Raw genomic sequence first — 15,477 nt, 5'->3', positions numbered from 1 at the left:
TATTGTGACAGCTGAATTTTTATGGGGACGCTTTCAGTGGTGTAAACAACTTCTGCCACTTCTAGTGCCCTCTTTTCTGTCATCGTTGGGTCACTGTTGAGATTTCTTGTCATTTGTGCTTAATCTTAACAAAGGTAGCTTCTTACTGCAGAATCTTTGTTTTCCTAGTGTTTGTTTATAGTCAAATGGAATACAATCCATGAGACAGTAGAGTAAGGATGTAATAATCTTACTTTGTGCTAGTATCATCATCTTTGCATTTTAAAATATAACTGTGTTGCTATGTCTGAGTTCTTTTAACTAAATGCATTCTAAGTACACCTTCAAAGCATGCAGTGCACAGAGCTTTGCCATTGATTTGTAAACACCGTAAGGGGTTTTCATGTTCAGAGAGAAGATGAAGACAGAAAATGCCAAATTACAAAGTGAAACTGAAACTAAGGTCATGAATTGAAGGAAGATAGAACTGTAATTTATATCATTTTTTAAAAGATAAAGTATAGGTGCATAGCATTCAAGGGTTCTTTTGATTTTTGTTTTACATCTTTCTAAACAAGAAAATACGAATCTCAGAATCTGTGAGCTTTTAATAGTTGCCTGGATGTGTTTGAAAACTGTTTTGCCCTCTTGAAATTGGACTAAATTTGAAGCTTTCTTATTTTTACTGGACTGGGTTACTTTTTGTTTGTAGCTAGATAATTTTGTTCTCCCTATCGTAGAAAAAGAAAGAAGAAATATTTGTTCTTTTCTGTTTTATCAACTCAGGAATACATCGCCTTAAGCAGAGCTTGCCAAAAAGAAAGGCAGGATTTATGGCCAAATCATATGACCCAATTGCACCAGTAGCAGAGGAAATAAGTGAAGAGGCTGCTCTCTTATGTTTTGATGAATTTCAGGTAAGAAGTCAGAGATTATTCCTTTGCTTCAAGGGAAACTTCATAAAATTACTTTTAAACTTAAAATATGACACCTGTTACTGCTAATACAGTATTTGAATCACTGGCCAGGAGTGAACTGCAGAAGTTGAAGAGTAGAAGTAATTTCACAGTTTTGAAGGTGGTGGTGGTGGTTTTTTTCCCCAGGAGATGAGATGTAAGTTGGCGGTGTAAGTCCCCTTATAGTGCTTTCATTTATCAGTCTAGTTACTGGTCATACAAGGGGGTGTTAAAGTTCGGCGAGAGGCTCATGAGTACTTCAGGGCAGGGACCATCATCCTGTACTGAGTCTGTACAGTGCCCAGGAGAGTAGTTGCCCGATACTTCCTTGGCATGTCTGGTCTTTACTGTAGTTCATATAATGCAACAAAATCGTCTCAATGTGATTAAGGACGTGGAAATAGCATGTCAAATTCAACCTAAATTCTTTCCTAGAGTTACTGGAGCCTTTGGCATGGCAGTGCTGGATTATATCAATGTAACTAACATTTTAAGAAACTTGTATTGAATTAAATGTGAAAATTAAAAATAAACTTATAAAATTATCTTTGCCCAAGCTAACTTGGTTGTTTCATTTGTTTTACACAGCTTGTGAATTTTGTTTTAAGGGCATGTCACAAATTTAAGTGTAGAATTGCTTTATAAAAGCATTTTTTTTAGGAGAGAGGCTACAGGTATTTGGCAGCTCTAATCAGCTGACTTTTTTTTTTAATTCTGAGAGAAAATGCAGAGCAAGATAAGAACAGATCTGTGTTAGTTCTCAAATCACCAATAGTAAAAGAATCATCTAGTAAATTGTGTTACACTCTTAAGTTAATACATTACTGAAATGGATAGAGCAATTTGTATCTCCTAGCTATTATTTTACAAGCTTGTGCACCCAAGAAAGTAACTGGTTTATGATCAGCTCCCATGAAGGGGATTTTTGTAGCTGTAAAGTAGTAGGTGTACTTGTTTTAAATTACGTTTGTATTTTTCAACAAGGGGTAGTCCTTTGATCTACGGTTTCGGAATGTGTGGGGTCATTGCAATTGCTGCTGTTTGATCATTTAAATTGTGCTTTATCTAGTGAATAGGAATGCTGGGCTTCCAAAACTTGCAGTATAAAATCTAAATACAGAGACAGTTGTATTTACATTATGAAGAAATGGGAAGGTTTGGAGAGGGCAGGGAGGAGTGTTAACCGTCATGACATCAAATGCTCAAATGGTAGAAAGAGGCATCTTTGCTGTACCGTGTATTAGTATAAGTGCTCACTGCTTTCATATCCTGGTGTTGCTGTGTTTCCAGACTGTCATGTTTCAACATTTTAAGGGGAGAGAGACTGGTATTTTTTGTTTCCAGACTGATTGCCTGCTCCCCCTGCTGACTTGCTTGAGGTACATCAATCACTTCAGTTGTAAAAATCACCTGTTTTTTATTGGTGGGTCACAGCTGGGAAAGTAATACAAGAACTACACTTTAAAATGTTTATCTAAGACTTTGCATTCTTACATGAATTTTAAAAATCTACTTGTTCTGGGTGTACTAATCTAAATTCACAGATTTCTGAACAGCTGGATTTCTTGACTGATTTTCTGTAGCATGGAACGCTATGCAGGCTTTGCCTGCTGAAGAAGAGTCCCAGCTTTCTGAAATTTTGCAGAAGGCACTGAATTTGGTATAAGAAACCTTCTGCTTAAATAGTCATAAAGTAGTGCAGTGGCTGGAAGAGCAGCTCACAATTAACATTGATAATAAGGTACCATACCTAATTCAGGATGTTTGCAGCTCATTTCCCCCGTGGAGATAATGGCTAGATTTCACTGCAATCTGATTCACTCCTATTTAAAGAACTGCTAGGTTAAAATGAAACTGGAAAGAGCTGAAGACTCAGAACATACACTGCTCTGAAGACAAAGCTACTGTTTGTTTTGACAGATAGAAAGTCAAGTTGGGTCTGTACTACTTTGGCAAAATACTTGTGTGTGGAGGAAACATCACATAACTATTATGATTTGCTTTAAACACTTCAGGTTGCTTTCAAATACCTGCTGGAAAAAAAGGAGAATAAGATGAAGTTATTTATTTATTTATCTTAAGATCAGACACATGGACGAGTGATACTGTACCAGGGACAGTAAAAAGTACTGTGAATGCTCATATTTCAGAGGAAACCAAATGCAGCACTTCAACAGACAAAAGCATTGCTGAGGTTGCATGTTCTTCTTTGACAGTGGGCTAAAGCAAAACAGAAGTACTCTGAAGTGAATCTTCTTGCAAAGCTTAGAGAACTGTTGAATAAGTGGAGAGTTGACTAATTGATGTAGAAAAATATTTCAGTACTTCATTTAAAAGTAGTTTTGTGTTTCAAAATACTGTATTTAAAAAAATAATTACTATGTCTTAAATGTTTCTTTTTGCAAATACTGTGGGACACCCAGGGCTTAGTGATAGCACTAAGCTTCTGAGTTTGTCCATTCTGAAGCAGGTTTTTTGTCAGCATTTGCCTGAGCCACAGGCTCTCAGGTTATTAAAGCATTGCTACTTCTTACTGATCTTTGTCATACAGTTTACTGTAAATATTAAAGTCTTTTTTTTTTTAAAATCACAAAAGTCTTAAGCTATTCTAAAAATGTGTCCTCATTTTGAAGAAAAACTCTAGAATTAAGCCATTTGTAATTATAATTTTGATGTTTCAGAACACAGAGGTTGGCCAATAAAAAGAGACTAGTTAATGCTTAGCGATCAAATAACTATACAAAGGAAATTAGAAGTTCTAATTTTGGTGTGTGACTGTAACCTATGTTAGTATTGATAATGAAAACAGAATCCCTTCTTCTTGGTAAGCTGGATGATCTACTAACACTGTATATGTTAGTCTTTATATATATCATTGGTACCACTTGGATTTAAAGCAAACTACAGTTTAGGGAGTTTTTACGAACCTGCATGCTATTAAAAGCCTCTAATAAAAATTAGGCTCTTATTTTTGTGCTAATACTAATTACTGATAATACATGCTTATGTTTGTCATTCATTACGTGGAACTGTACCAATCAGTGGATGACTGAGTCTCAGGCACTTACACATGTAAATTAACTATTAGTCTAGTGTTTTTTCTTTTTTTTTCTTTTTTCCCTTTTTTTTTTTACGTGAGTCATAATGGAAAGAAGCACTAGGTCATAAAAACCTTTTCTCTTAAATGCTAATGAAATTTCTCTATTCTCTCCATTAGCAGGCTCTCCTTATTGGTAATTTGTACCCTTTGCTTTTGTTCCCTGTTGCAATGAATACTGGATACAGTAAAAAACATGAGAAATGATAATGCTTTAGTTACTGTCTTCTACCTCTTTACCTTGTAGAAATTTTCTGTCTTTCCCAAGCTCTATGAGATAAAAAGAGCTCATATTTGCATGCCAGTTCTCAAAATGGCTTTTGCTTTCTGACAGAACTTTCAAGAGTTGTTTTTTTTTTTTTTATAATGGAGTTGAAAACATCAGAATTCGGCATCAAATAACAGTTCTCATTAATAATTTCTTTTCTATGAGCATTAATATTCTTTGCCTCCCTGTTTTCTAAAAGTAGCATGCCTTATAGTATTTTTAAATAAAAAAAGTTTGTATCAAAATTATTTATATAATACATTTTAAAAACTTGGCTTCGTGATACAAGAAATTCAGTTACCCCTGAAATGCACTTATATACTCATTCCTGTGTGTCTTGTGTTTTAGGAACAGGGAAAGTTCCTAAATTTTAGTATTCAGAAGGAATAAATTATGGCTAGGTGGATGCATAAGCAGATATATTAGACATATAGTACAATAGTGAATTACTACATGCTTTTCAGAATATTGAATCTTAGTGATCAGAGATGTGCAAATCTGAGGGGTGTGTTACTGATTGTGTAAAAGTTTGTTTTTTAAAAAGGAAAGAAATTTCCATAGTGCATTCCATAGAACTAATTAGAAGAAATATTTGGAAGAAGGAAACTGTTGTTTACACATGGTTCCTTATGAACATTGTTGCTTCCAAACTAGCTGTCAGAAATGTAACCTAAGTCTTTTACTGTCTCTAGTGTAGAATTAAATTTTTTTGCTACTGGTGGAGTAGGGAAAAAAAAAATCATACCGGTTAAAGTCTCTCTGTAGGTGTATTACTATCACAACATACATATCTAAACTGGCAAAGCATAGCAATCTATCAATCTGTTGTGTCATGAGTGCATATAACTCTCAGTGTGCCACCACTTCTTTATTTCCTCGGAATTGGGGTCTGTTTTGGTAAGACAAAATGCAACAAGTGACTATATAATAATCAAAGGGAATGCAGGAGAAACAAGTGTAATGATGATAATGTTGGTTTACTTATTAGGATTGCTGATCTCAACTGGTGAAGTCCTGTGAAATATAAATTGCTGTTGTAACAATGGGGGGCTTTTTGTTTGGAAAAAAATACTATATTTTTTTCATTTGTAGAGCATTTTCTGTTTTGCATTCCTCTTATATCTTGGTACTGTAAAGCAAGTTAGTTAAGTTAAACTTAGATATTTAAAGAAATTTTACTTTATGGCTTATTTTTTAGTCTTTTTTCTTTCTTTTTTTCCTTCCCCAGTATCACTTGTCCCACCCATTTTTATTTTTTGTTAGTATTTTGTGCCTGAAGGTTAGAAGAGGCTGACTGTGCTGGAAGTGACTGCCGTGCCTTTTGATTATTCATGGACAGTAATAGAAGGCACTTAAAAAGAACAATGAAATTGCTTATTTTTGTGATGGGCCATCTGTTGAATTGTTTTTTGCAACAATCACACAATAGTATCTATGTCATATCATTCTATTTTCAACAGCAGCTGATTATGTATAGTTGGCTACTTGTCTTTATTTCTGAAGTCCCATGACCATTTAAATTCACCTCTGCAAACCTTTGCTTCAAAGGTAATAGAAATGTAAAACAGCTGGTGTGTATTTCTTTCTGTCTTCTGTTTTTTTCATGTTGTTTCTAATTAATTAGGCCTCTTAAACGTTTAGGTCTGTTTTCTGTGTCTCCCACCTGTAGTTTTGTAATAAAAGTTAACATAGAATCATTTAGCAATTGGTAAAGAAATGGTGGGGTTCGGTAATAAATAGCAGGCAAGTTTTGAAAGACCATGGTACGTTCACTGCTTATTAATTATCCCTGTTATTTTTTTTCTCACCAAGCAATAATTAGAATCTTTCTCCATGGCTTTCACTAACAAGTATTTTTCCTAGCTATAAAGCCATTTGCAGATCTATTGCGGCAGAAGCTGAAAGCAAGATAAAACAAATGTGTTGTCTTCTACAGGTCACTGACATTGCTGATGCCATGATTCTGAAGCAGCTTTTTGAAAATCTGTTCCAAAATGGGGTTGTCGTTGTGGCAACATCTAATAGGCCACCAGAAGGTAAAAACAAACATGCTATTAGTATTATCCAAATACAATGAATCTCAGTATCTTAAAAACAATCTTATTAAAATCATACAGTATTTAATACTAATAAACTCTCTAGTCTTCAGGAATCTGAGATACCCCAATTTGTCCCCTGTTTTTTCATGTTCTTAAGGAAGAAAGATTTTTCACCAAGTCTTGCTCCTCTCTTCTCTCAAACTCAAGGTGTTCCTGCCCCCCATCTCCCCCCAAATCCTTCTGTTTTCTGATCTTCTCTACTCTATCCAAACCAGTGGGAGGGTATTTGGGGACAGAGGAGTTGAGGAGGGGTGAAATATTGCCTCTGTTTTGGATGTATTCCAGGATAGGAAAAGATCATATTCTGCAGAAGAGAGGGGAAATGAGAGTAAATTCCTTCCTGTTTTCTAACTCAGAAACTTGCAGGCTTGATCCACCAGCTCAAAGGAGAACCCCTTATCAAGATGTCATTCTCACAGCCTGGTTTGAGGTCACTCGTTGGGAATTACTTAGGTGTAGAATTGTTTCCATATCTAACAATATTTTTAGATAGAGAGTGACTAGCTAGGTACATCCTTCTACAAAGTCCCCAAATCTGTATGGGTTTTAACCAAGCAGTAATTGTAATTTTTTGTAGAGGAGAAAAATGTTTGTTATCATATGGCATTAGCAGTTAGCATAATGTATGCTTTCTATGCAACTTTTAAGACACTTCAGATTAATTAATTTCAAATGTTTGCAAAAAATACTGGAGTTACAGTATTAACTGTAACTAGCAGTTAATTTTTCTACCCGAATTAATTGAGTAAAAGAGAATCACTAAAGATTTACAATGCACTTTTTTTTTTGATAAACACTCAAATGCTTTTACTAGAGGGGGAAATAATTTCCTGTTGGTTTATTTCCCTTGTTTGAGCAAACAGGATGAAATCATAACTACTGTAGTTGGGTTAACTACAGATAAACTGGACGCTAGTGCTTTACTCAGTTGGAAACCATCCTTGTGTTTTTTTGAAGCACTACTCTTTAAAATTCAGGAGAGATTTTTATCGTAACTTGGGGATTGTATCCCACATCTTAAACTGAGATATCAATTTGTGACCATTATCGTTGTATGGGTTTTTTTAATACATATGAAGTCACTGTGTCAGCCTGAAAGACATCCACTTGTACTAGCTACCCAACAGAGAATGTCAAGAACGGTGTCTCCAGAACTGAGCTATGTTGCAGTCCAGACATTGGTCAATGCCTGCCTCTTCTTCCCTTCTCACTACTCCTGTGTGCTCATGGTGTGTGTCTGAAATCCTCCCACAGAAAAGAGAGTTGGGTTAGTGTAGTATGCTCCATCAAGGTTTAAGACTGAATTGAGGGATTCGTTTCACATGGATACAAAGGAGAAAAGTGGCTTTTTCATTAGAAAGCAGATGTACCCAGTTGCTGACCATTAGTAATATGCTTAACCATGTTAAACTTCTGCCCCAGGGGAATATGCAGGGAAATACTCAGGTGCAGTGTTTGAGGAATCCTGGCTTCGTTTCTTCACCAAAATTACTGTTTATTTTTCTCATCCTCACAAAACAGAGACATAATACAAAACTCACAGCCTAATTAACTAGAAGAACTAATGGAAGTAGCTGTCTTATAGTACTGTTACATGTTCACTAATTTTTGCAAGTAAATATGCAATTGGTTGCTGTTTTAACAAGTGTATAGCCATCGTGATTTGCAGAGTTATGAATGAGAATGATACATGGCTTCATACAACCGTGTTAGCAATTAGTGTGAATCACCTTCACTGATAATTTTCCTAAATATTTCTGTGTATGAATCTAATTTTGTGAAAAACATTTTGTAGGTGTCCTGTTGGTTTCTCATGCATACTGTATCTTCTGTCCACTATGAGGTGTTGGCAGAGCATAAAAGCTTTAGCCTAGTTGTAGTCTTCAGGCATTACGGGGAATATAGGTGGTATTAATAACCTGCCATGGTCTTCGGGGGGAATTTTGGTGACATCTCCGCTGGGTGTCTGTATTCTCTTATTTATTCCTCCTGTCAGTCATAGGTGCTGTACTGCTTTTTTACAAGGCTTCCTAACACTAATGAAAAAGGGCAGCCCATCGTACAGTTTAAGTGATAACATTTTCAATGAACACGTCATTCTGTTATGAACATGTTGGGCAGTTGGATAGTTTCCAGAGAAGAAAACTCTATGCAGTATAAAATATAGAGATAAATAAGATATAAAATGCTGCTCTGCAGTTTGTTTTTATAATTTGTCTTTTGTCTGAGTGCAGATTTGCATTTTGTTACATAACATTATAATTTTTTTTTTTTAAATTCAGTTGTATTTTTAGCAACTTTGCCTAAGTTTACGTATTAATTTAATCCCCCCCTCCCCTTTAGGCATGACGCTTTTTTTTTTGCTTTGGAAAAGGGAGTGTACCTGGTAGAATTGCTAGAAGATAAAGTGTACCACAGTACACTGAATAAGAATGTTACTAACTTTGTAAACTCAAATAGTGTATTTTCAGTTTACGTTAGGTTTTTCCCCTCTGCCAAATACTTTGGACTTAGCAGTTGCATAGTTTTGGCCTTATAATCATACCAATGTATACCCAGCATTACAAATACTTTTTCATATCCTTACTTTAAAACAGATGCTGGTCTTAATTCTTCTGCTAAAGTCAGTTTTATGTTGCTAGAGATTTAAGTCATCTTTCACTTCCTGCCTTTTTCAGGCTTTTTCAGGATGTTCCTTTCTTCCTTAAGAATGTATTGAATTTTCATACAGCAAAAGAAGAGAAACCAATTTCAGCTCTCCTTTTGCGCCTTTTGTTCTTCCTCTCTCTAGCAACACCAAGTTTTATTTGCCAGACTAAAAGACAAGCTGACATTGTTATTAAGACAAAGTAGCAAAATGGTACTGATTTCCTTTCTTTCAGATCTCTACAAAAATGGTCTTCAGAGAGCTAATTTTGTGCCATTCATTTCTGTGCTGAAGGTAAGGAGAGTCACTTGTTAAATGATTTTCAATTTCGCCTGCTGTATTAATAAATTAGAGATTTGTACAAGATTGCTTTGATATTGGTTTCCAGATAAGATGTATATTCTATAACCGTTTGAGATAAAAATAATCAAAGGTAAGGCAAAAAGGAACTCTTCGTCTCTAGAATTAACATGTCTTGAAAGCTGGACATTTTTACTATGACAAAAAATTACCTTTTTGACTAAGGTAGCAGAATTTGTTTGGATAGGACTTTCTTACTGGTGTATATATTCCTGTAACAGTTATACTGTGTTGTACTTGTGGACTTCTTACATTTATTATGCTACAAAAACTTGGTGTAACTTTGATATAAGGAAAGTAGTGTTCGGTATGTGCCCCTCGATTACCTTGTTTCTGGGATGTCCTTCTTGTGTGTGAATGGTTTTCTGAATAGGTATTTGTGAGGCTTCACATAATGTTCAATACGCAGCAGTTCTGAGGCAAGCTTTCTGGAGTCTGCATGTTGTGGTGTGGCAGGCAGTAAACTTTATAATTGCTTCATTTAGATTAAAAAATGGAGCATCCTTTCTCAGTGTGAATCATACAATCAGTGCTTATTTTACTATTAAAAAGAACATATGTTGAACTCATACTTTTAAGTTCTGGGCAAGTCGCAGATATTTTTAATTCACAAGCTATGATTGTATTGTTACATTATTGAGGGCTAGCATACAGCTCCTGTGTCCTGCTCCACCTGGTTTGACATGACATGTAAAATAGAAATAACAGCACTTCCCTACCTCACAACAGTATTGCCAGCATAAATACAAAAATAATGTTAACTATATCAATATCGAAGGTAAAAGAAAGGTAAGGTAGAGTTTAGGGTAGGTTTGGTTTAGTGAAAACAAGTTTGGAATTGCCGAATAGAAGAAGTATTAGGAAGGGAAATCTTTTAATTCCATAATTGCAATTAGATTCAGTCCCTTCTGATTGAGCTTTTAATCTTGCAGCATCTCTTACCAAGTGTTTTAAAGTGCATGGAACTCCTAAGTGATTTTTTTTTTTTTTAAAAAAACAAAGGCAGCTCTTGGAAAGAAAAACATTCATTGCTCACAGTTACTTTGTTCAAATGCTTAGAGCAGAAATACTGCAAAAATTGTTAATCTAAACCAATAAGAAACAAAAAAATTCTAAACATTTTAAAACTGGTTTACAAATAAAGCTATGTATCTTTAACAACTTGATGTAAGATCTGAAGTGAGACCCTTCAAAAAAAGAGAAAGCATGCTTTAATTTACTGGTTTGGCAGTAATTCTGGCAACATTTTAATTTTTACAGACATTTAGTGAAGACATTTACATCAACCCTTAACTGTTCTGGAATCCTAATTCTATTTCAGTGACTATTATATAATTCTACTTCAGTTCAGTGCTTCATTCTTTGGACAATCAGGAAGGAAAGCTCCTTGGATAGTTTCTTGAGTAGAGCGTACAACTTAAATGAGCAGTTCTTCAGCCTCCAAAGGTTTCCTGGAACCGTAGCAGGAAGTTTTAAAATGTCAAGCTGAGTTGAAATACCAAATATGTAACTTCTGCATTTTGTCAGGTTTTCTTCATGCAGTAGACCGCACTGCACTAAATTCTAACTGAAAGTCAGGAGGTTTTATGGTCTTTCATAGCCTGAGTATACCTTTAAAAGGTACAGTTTTAAAATAAAGTGTTTGGCTTTGGCTACCTGCATTTTGCTTTACCTAAAGAGAAAGAATCAACCACAAACCTGTTGTCAGTAGGACATGAAATTACTGTAAGCTTCTTTATAGTTAACTTTTTTCCTTCTGCTATTAGGGACCAAAACATTTATTTTAAAACTATTTGGTTAAAATGACTCTAAACAGTAAGCATTGTACACTCTCAAACAGAAAGCAATATATTTTGGTACACTGTATTGTTCACTGTCTTTCTTGAAATCGGTTAATAATTATTTATTGACATTGTTGCCTACTCTGCTTGGTTTTAATTTTAATATACCCTTTCTTTCAAAGCATGAAATGGAGAAATTTAAGTATTTTCACTTTTCAATAACTTAGTTTGAATATGTGAAAAATACTTGTTTAAAACATTTAGAACTGTCCCTAAGGAAATTGTGGGAGTTAGTTTTTATGTCTACCAAATGCCTTTGTACAAATGTCTTTGATGGTGCACTCAGCTTTTGTCCAAACACCTGTGTGAGAAATGCAGGGATTTGTTGACTGGGGGATCTGTCTCTTCCCCCCTCTGCCCAACACCCACCACCCCCCCCGCCCCCCCCAAAGTCATCTCCTTGATGAAATTGATTTGTCAGTTTGTTCCAGTCTAATGGTGTGATAGCCTAGCAGCTTTCAGTATGTTGAATAGATAAAACCTGCTTTTGAGGTCAGTGTCAGCCACTCTGACCCCTGTGAACTGTCACCTGAGTCAGAATTGCAGGGATTAGGCCTTTGATATTGTGATGGCTTTGCCTATCAATTGACTTTTTCATTACTGAAGATGTTGGGCCTTTTGTTTCCCTTCTTAGCATGTAACCAAGCAAACTCCTAAGTAGAAGGAGCATTTGTTCTTGTTCTCTCTCTCTGCAAGTAATAAAGTACTCATCTTTTCTGAAGTGTACCTAATTAAACATAGAAAAAAATGAAAATAGAAAATACAGCATGATTGCAAGTATTTTTGTGCTGAACATCAGTATAATTTCTGGGTAATTTTAGTTTGACAAATTTGTAAGACTGTCAACTAACAAAATGTTGTATATAGAAAGGAAGGTGACAGATTACCAGCCCTTTCTGCATTCAGCCTTCTAAGCTTCTGTGTGTGTGTTAAATTTAAACACAAGGATTATATGAATTCTGTAGTTCAGAGCACTTAACTGTTACAATATTTTATAATGTACCTGTTGCTTTAGTGTGTTCTCTAGTTATTAAGCTGTTCAGTTTGTTTGCCTTCTACGTCTGTCTTACACACATATGCTTGCTCCTACACAGTTTATTTAGATGTAGATCAAAACTTTATTTAAGGATAAAATAGTTGTTACTGTAGATCAGTGTCAGCCTCCCTGCCTTCTCACTTCCTTTAATTGTTTGGATTCCCTGAGTTCTTTCTTGGTTTGTTTACTCCTTGATTAAAATGAGTAAATCAAAGCATATCATAGGTATGGAATAGTTGATTCCTGCTTTATCAGGGTAAATTAGTCTAATTACACGTGGCAGTTTTATTTGCTTGTGATGTAATGTGAAATGAGGTCCTGCCTCCCCCCAAAAAGCCCAAGCCAATTAACAAAGCTTTTAAGCTCTTTGTCACAGGCCACCGTGGAGGTCTGCAGAGAAGAACTTTAATCCAATAAACATTTCATTTAGATCATGAAAAGAAAGCATGAGGAGAAGCTCCTACAAGAGAGGGTGTTACCAGCAGTTCTAGCCATGAAGAGATGTGAGAAATTTGCCAAATTAACGAAGAAGCCTTCATATTTAACACATAAATGTGTCAAAACTAATAATAGAATAATTTAATTTGAGTTGAACCTTATATTGTTAAAATTCTAAGAAGCCACAACTGTTTTCTTCAAAGACTTTACTGTTGAGTTGGATGGACAGGGCAAGGGGAGGTTGTGAGAAACCCAGATAGCAAATAACACTGGCTGAAGCTGGTGGAGAGAAGAAAAAAAAAAGGAATAGATAATTAGGTGTAATTAGTGTGTATGAATTGTTGTCTCCCTGCCCTTGGCTTGAATAAATTTCGGAGAAAAAAAACCCCTAGTGGTGAAAACGCTTTGATGTAAGAAGAGTCATTGTGGTTTGGCAGCATAAAGGCAGTGTTTTATACTTCTTACATAAAGGTTGTGATACAGAAAGAGTGAATGGACCCTGCACCCCCCAGCCTGCTTTACAGCAAGGACTTTTGGATTCCCTTGAAACAAAATGCATCAGAAGTTTTCAGTTGTTGGTAATGAGGTAGTGGACCTCATCAGAGCTAAATGTAAGCCATCTTTAGCCTTTGTTTAGATCTTAATCGCATTTTTTTTTTTATTCTGGAAAATCCAGTTTCGTAAATCAATGCTACTTTTCTTTTTCCTTCTTTTATTTTTTTCCCCCTGCCTGCCAACAGTTCTGGCAGGAGCAAAGGCTAATACTGGGAAAAGAAATACAAATCAAATGTTAAAAAGAAAAACAACAGAAAAAAAAATCTAGACAAATAACTTCATCCAAGCTATAATTCCAATGAAGTACATGTATTAGGGATGAATTTGACCCTTAGCTTACAAAACATCATGTTATAAATTTGGAGTGAACTGTTGGCATTTGTTTTTCACAGAACACCACAGTTTGTTTGTTAGGAGATTGAAAGTTATAGTCATTCTTGGTTCTTTAGCAAAACTGAATGTTACAAAGTGCTTTGTGGGTTGGTTTTGGGTTGGTATGTGTTTTTTGTTTGGTTTTTTTTTTTTTTTTTTTTTTTGTATTTATGCTTATTCTGCAAGGAAGATTTTTTCCCCGAAGTGATCTGAAATGGGGAGAGCTGTTCAGTGTAATTCTCATTGCATGGAAGTTTACTCTACCATTCTTCTGCTCCCTGACTGGAAAAAGGAGAGGCTACTTGTCTCCTGCCCAGCACAGCCACATCTGTACCTCCTGAATTCTTTCACTTTTGTCTGAATATCTGAAATACTGTTCACAGAACAGTACATTTTAAGAGTCTCTGTCTTTATTCATGCACCGTTATTTTACAAGTTAATTGTCTATTTTTCCTCTTCTTAGGGGGTAGCTGATTTGTAGCTAGACATTAAAATAAGTTATTGAAAAGTTGTACAATAGATCGTATGTTCCTTGTGGTAGCAAGAATAGTGGGGTTTCTTAGTTGTTAAAGTTTTGAAGACTGTAATGTAAACTTGTGCGACTCCCATTGAATTGATTTTACCTCTAAATTTATCTCTGCTAAACTCTTCAGTTTAAAGTTTAAATGTTCTTGTCACAAGTGTAAGAAACTGATTCATTAAAAAAAATTGTATGTGGCAGTATTTCACTTCCCAGATCTTTGTGCTCTAGGTCCATTTAAAAATAATTCACAAATAAAATGTTTGTCATCCAAAATTAACCTGAGCATGTTTAGTTTCGTTGATATTGTACAGTATACTTGGATGACGTTTTGGAAGTTTTCCTCAAAATTTGTTGATGTATTTTTTTGTGGTGGGTGGGGTTTTTTTGTTACAGTGTTTAAATATGGAACAAGCATGAAGTGTCTAAGGCTATTGTAGCAATTTCCCGTGTTTTGTTGTTGCAGGTAATGAAGAATAGGGGGAAAAAGACTAAAGAAATTTAGTTAAACCCTTAAAACATTGCACTGTTTTGTAGAATAGCCTTTTGTACTTGAAGTTGATTTGATCTGTGAAAGGCAACACCTGAATATCATGCAAGACTAAGTAATTATGCCTGATTGTAAGGGTTTTTTTCAGGTATAGGTCACAGGAAATTCAGTTAGGGTAGAGTATGTACAAAGCTAAGAAATATGCAGATTTTCTGTTGTAAGATTGTGTAAAAATTATTTACAGTTAATACTTGCATAAAGGTTAGAAAGGTTGATGAAGTGATATTTAGTTTTGCTTTACTATTCGCTGCGTGTCAGAATGTAATTATGACTGATTCATGAAACTGTCTTAGCAATGAACTATCTTTATTAAAATGCTGATCAAGACAAGAGCTGACAGTAATAAAGAATAGAACATTTTAGTCTTGTTGCTTTGGAATGATTGCTAATTACCCCAGAGGTCATGTGTAGTGCTTATGAGGATTCATTGACATTTTCTTTAAAGTCTACTGTTTCAGCAACATCTGAACAGGGAGACAAAAACTGTATGCACACCCAACAATGCTTGGACCAAGTTTTTATCCACCACCAAATACCTGATGATTCCCTTTCTCCTTCTCCCTCCCCCTGAGTACATCTTGTTCCCATGGATCAGTGTGGCAGAAAGTTAGGAGTGTTACAAACTTGATCTACTATCTCTCTCTTTTTTGTTTGGTTGGTTGGTTTTTTTTTTTTGGTAACAAGGACAATTTTAAGCATGGATAAAAGGAGCAGCCCTTTGAAGGTCCTGCATCTGTACCATGCTTGCTCATGACCAGT

General features: G+C 35.3%; 1 protein-coding gene across 1 annotated transcript in view; it reads left to right on the top strand.

Annotated features, from left to right (window-relative positions):
• AFG1L (AFG1 like ATPase) overlaps positions 1-15,477 on the top strand; it is a 68,618-nt gene that overhangs the window by 20,920 nt on the left and 32,221 nt on the right. The window contains exons 5-7 of the mRNA XM_059834764.1: positions 766-896; positions 6,237-6,336; positions 9,282-9,340. Coding sequence (XP_059690747.1) covers positions 766-896; positions 6,237-6,336; positions 9,282-9,340 — 290 coding nt within the window. The remainder of the gene's footprint in view (positions 1-765; positions 897-6,236; positions 6,337-9,281; positions 9,341-15,477) is intronic.

This window comes from Gavia stellata, chromosome 2 (genome assembly GCF_030936135.1).
Source record: "Gavia stellata isolate bGavSte3 chromosome 2, bGavSte3.hap2, whole genome shotgun sequence".
Classification (NCBI taxonomy): Eukaryota; Metazoa; Chordata; class Aves; order Gaviiformes; family Gaviidae; genus Gavia; species Gavia stellata.
This window is presented reverse-complemented; position numbering and strand designations above follow the sequence as displayed.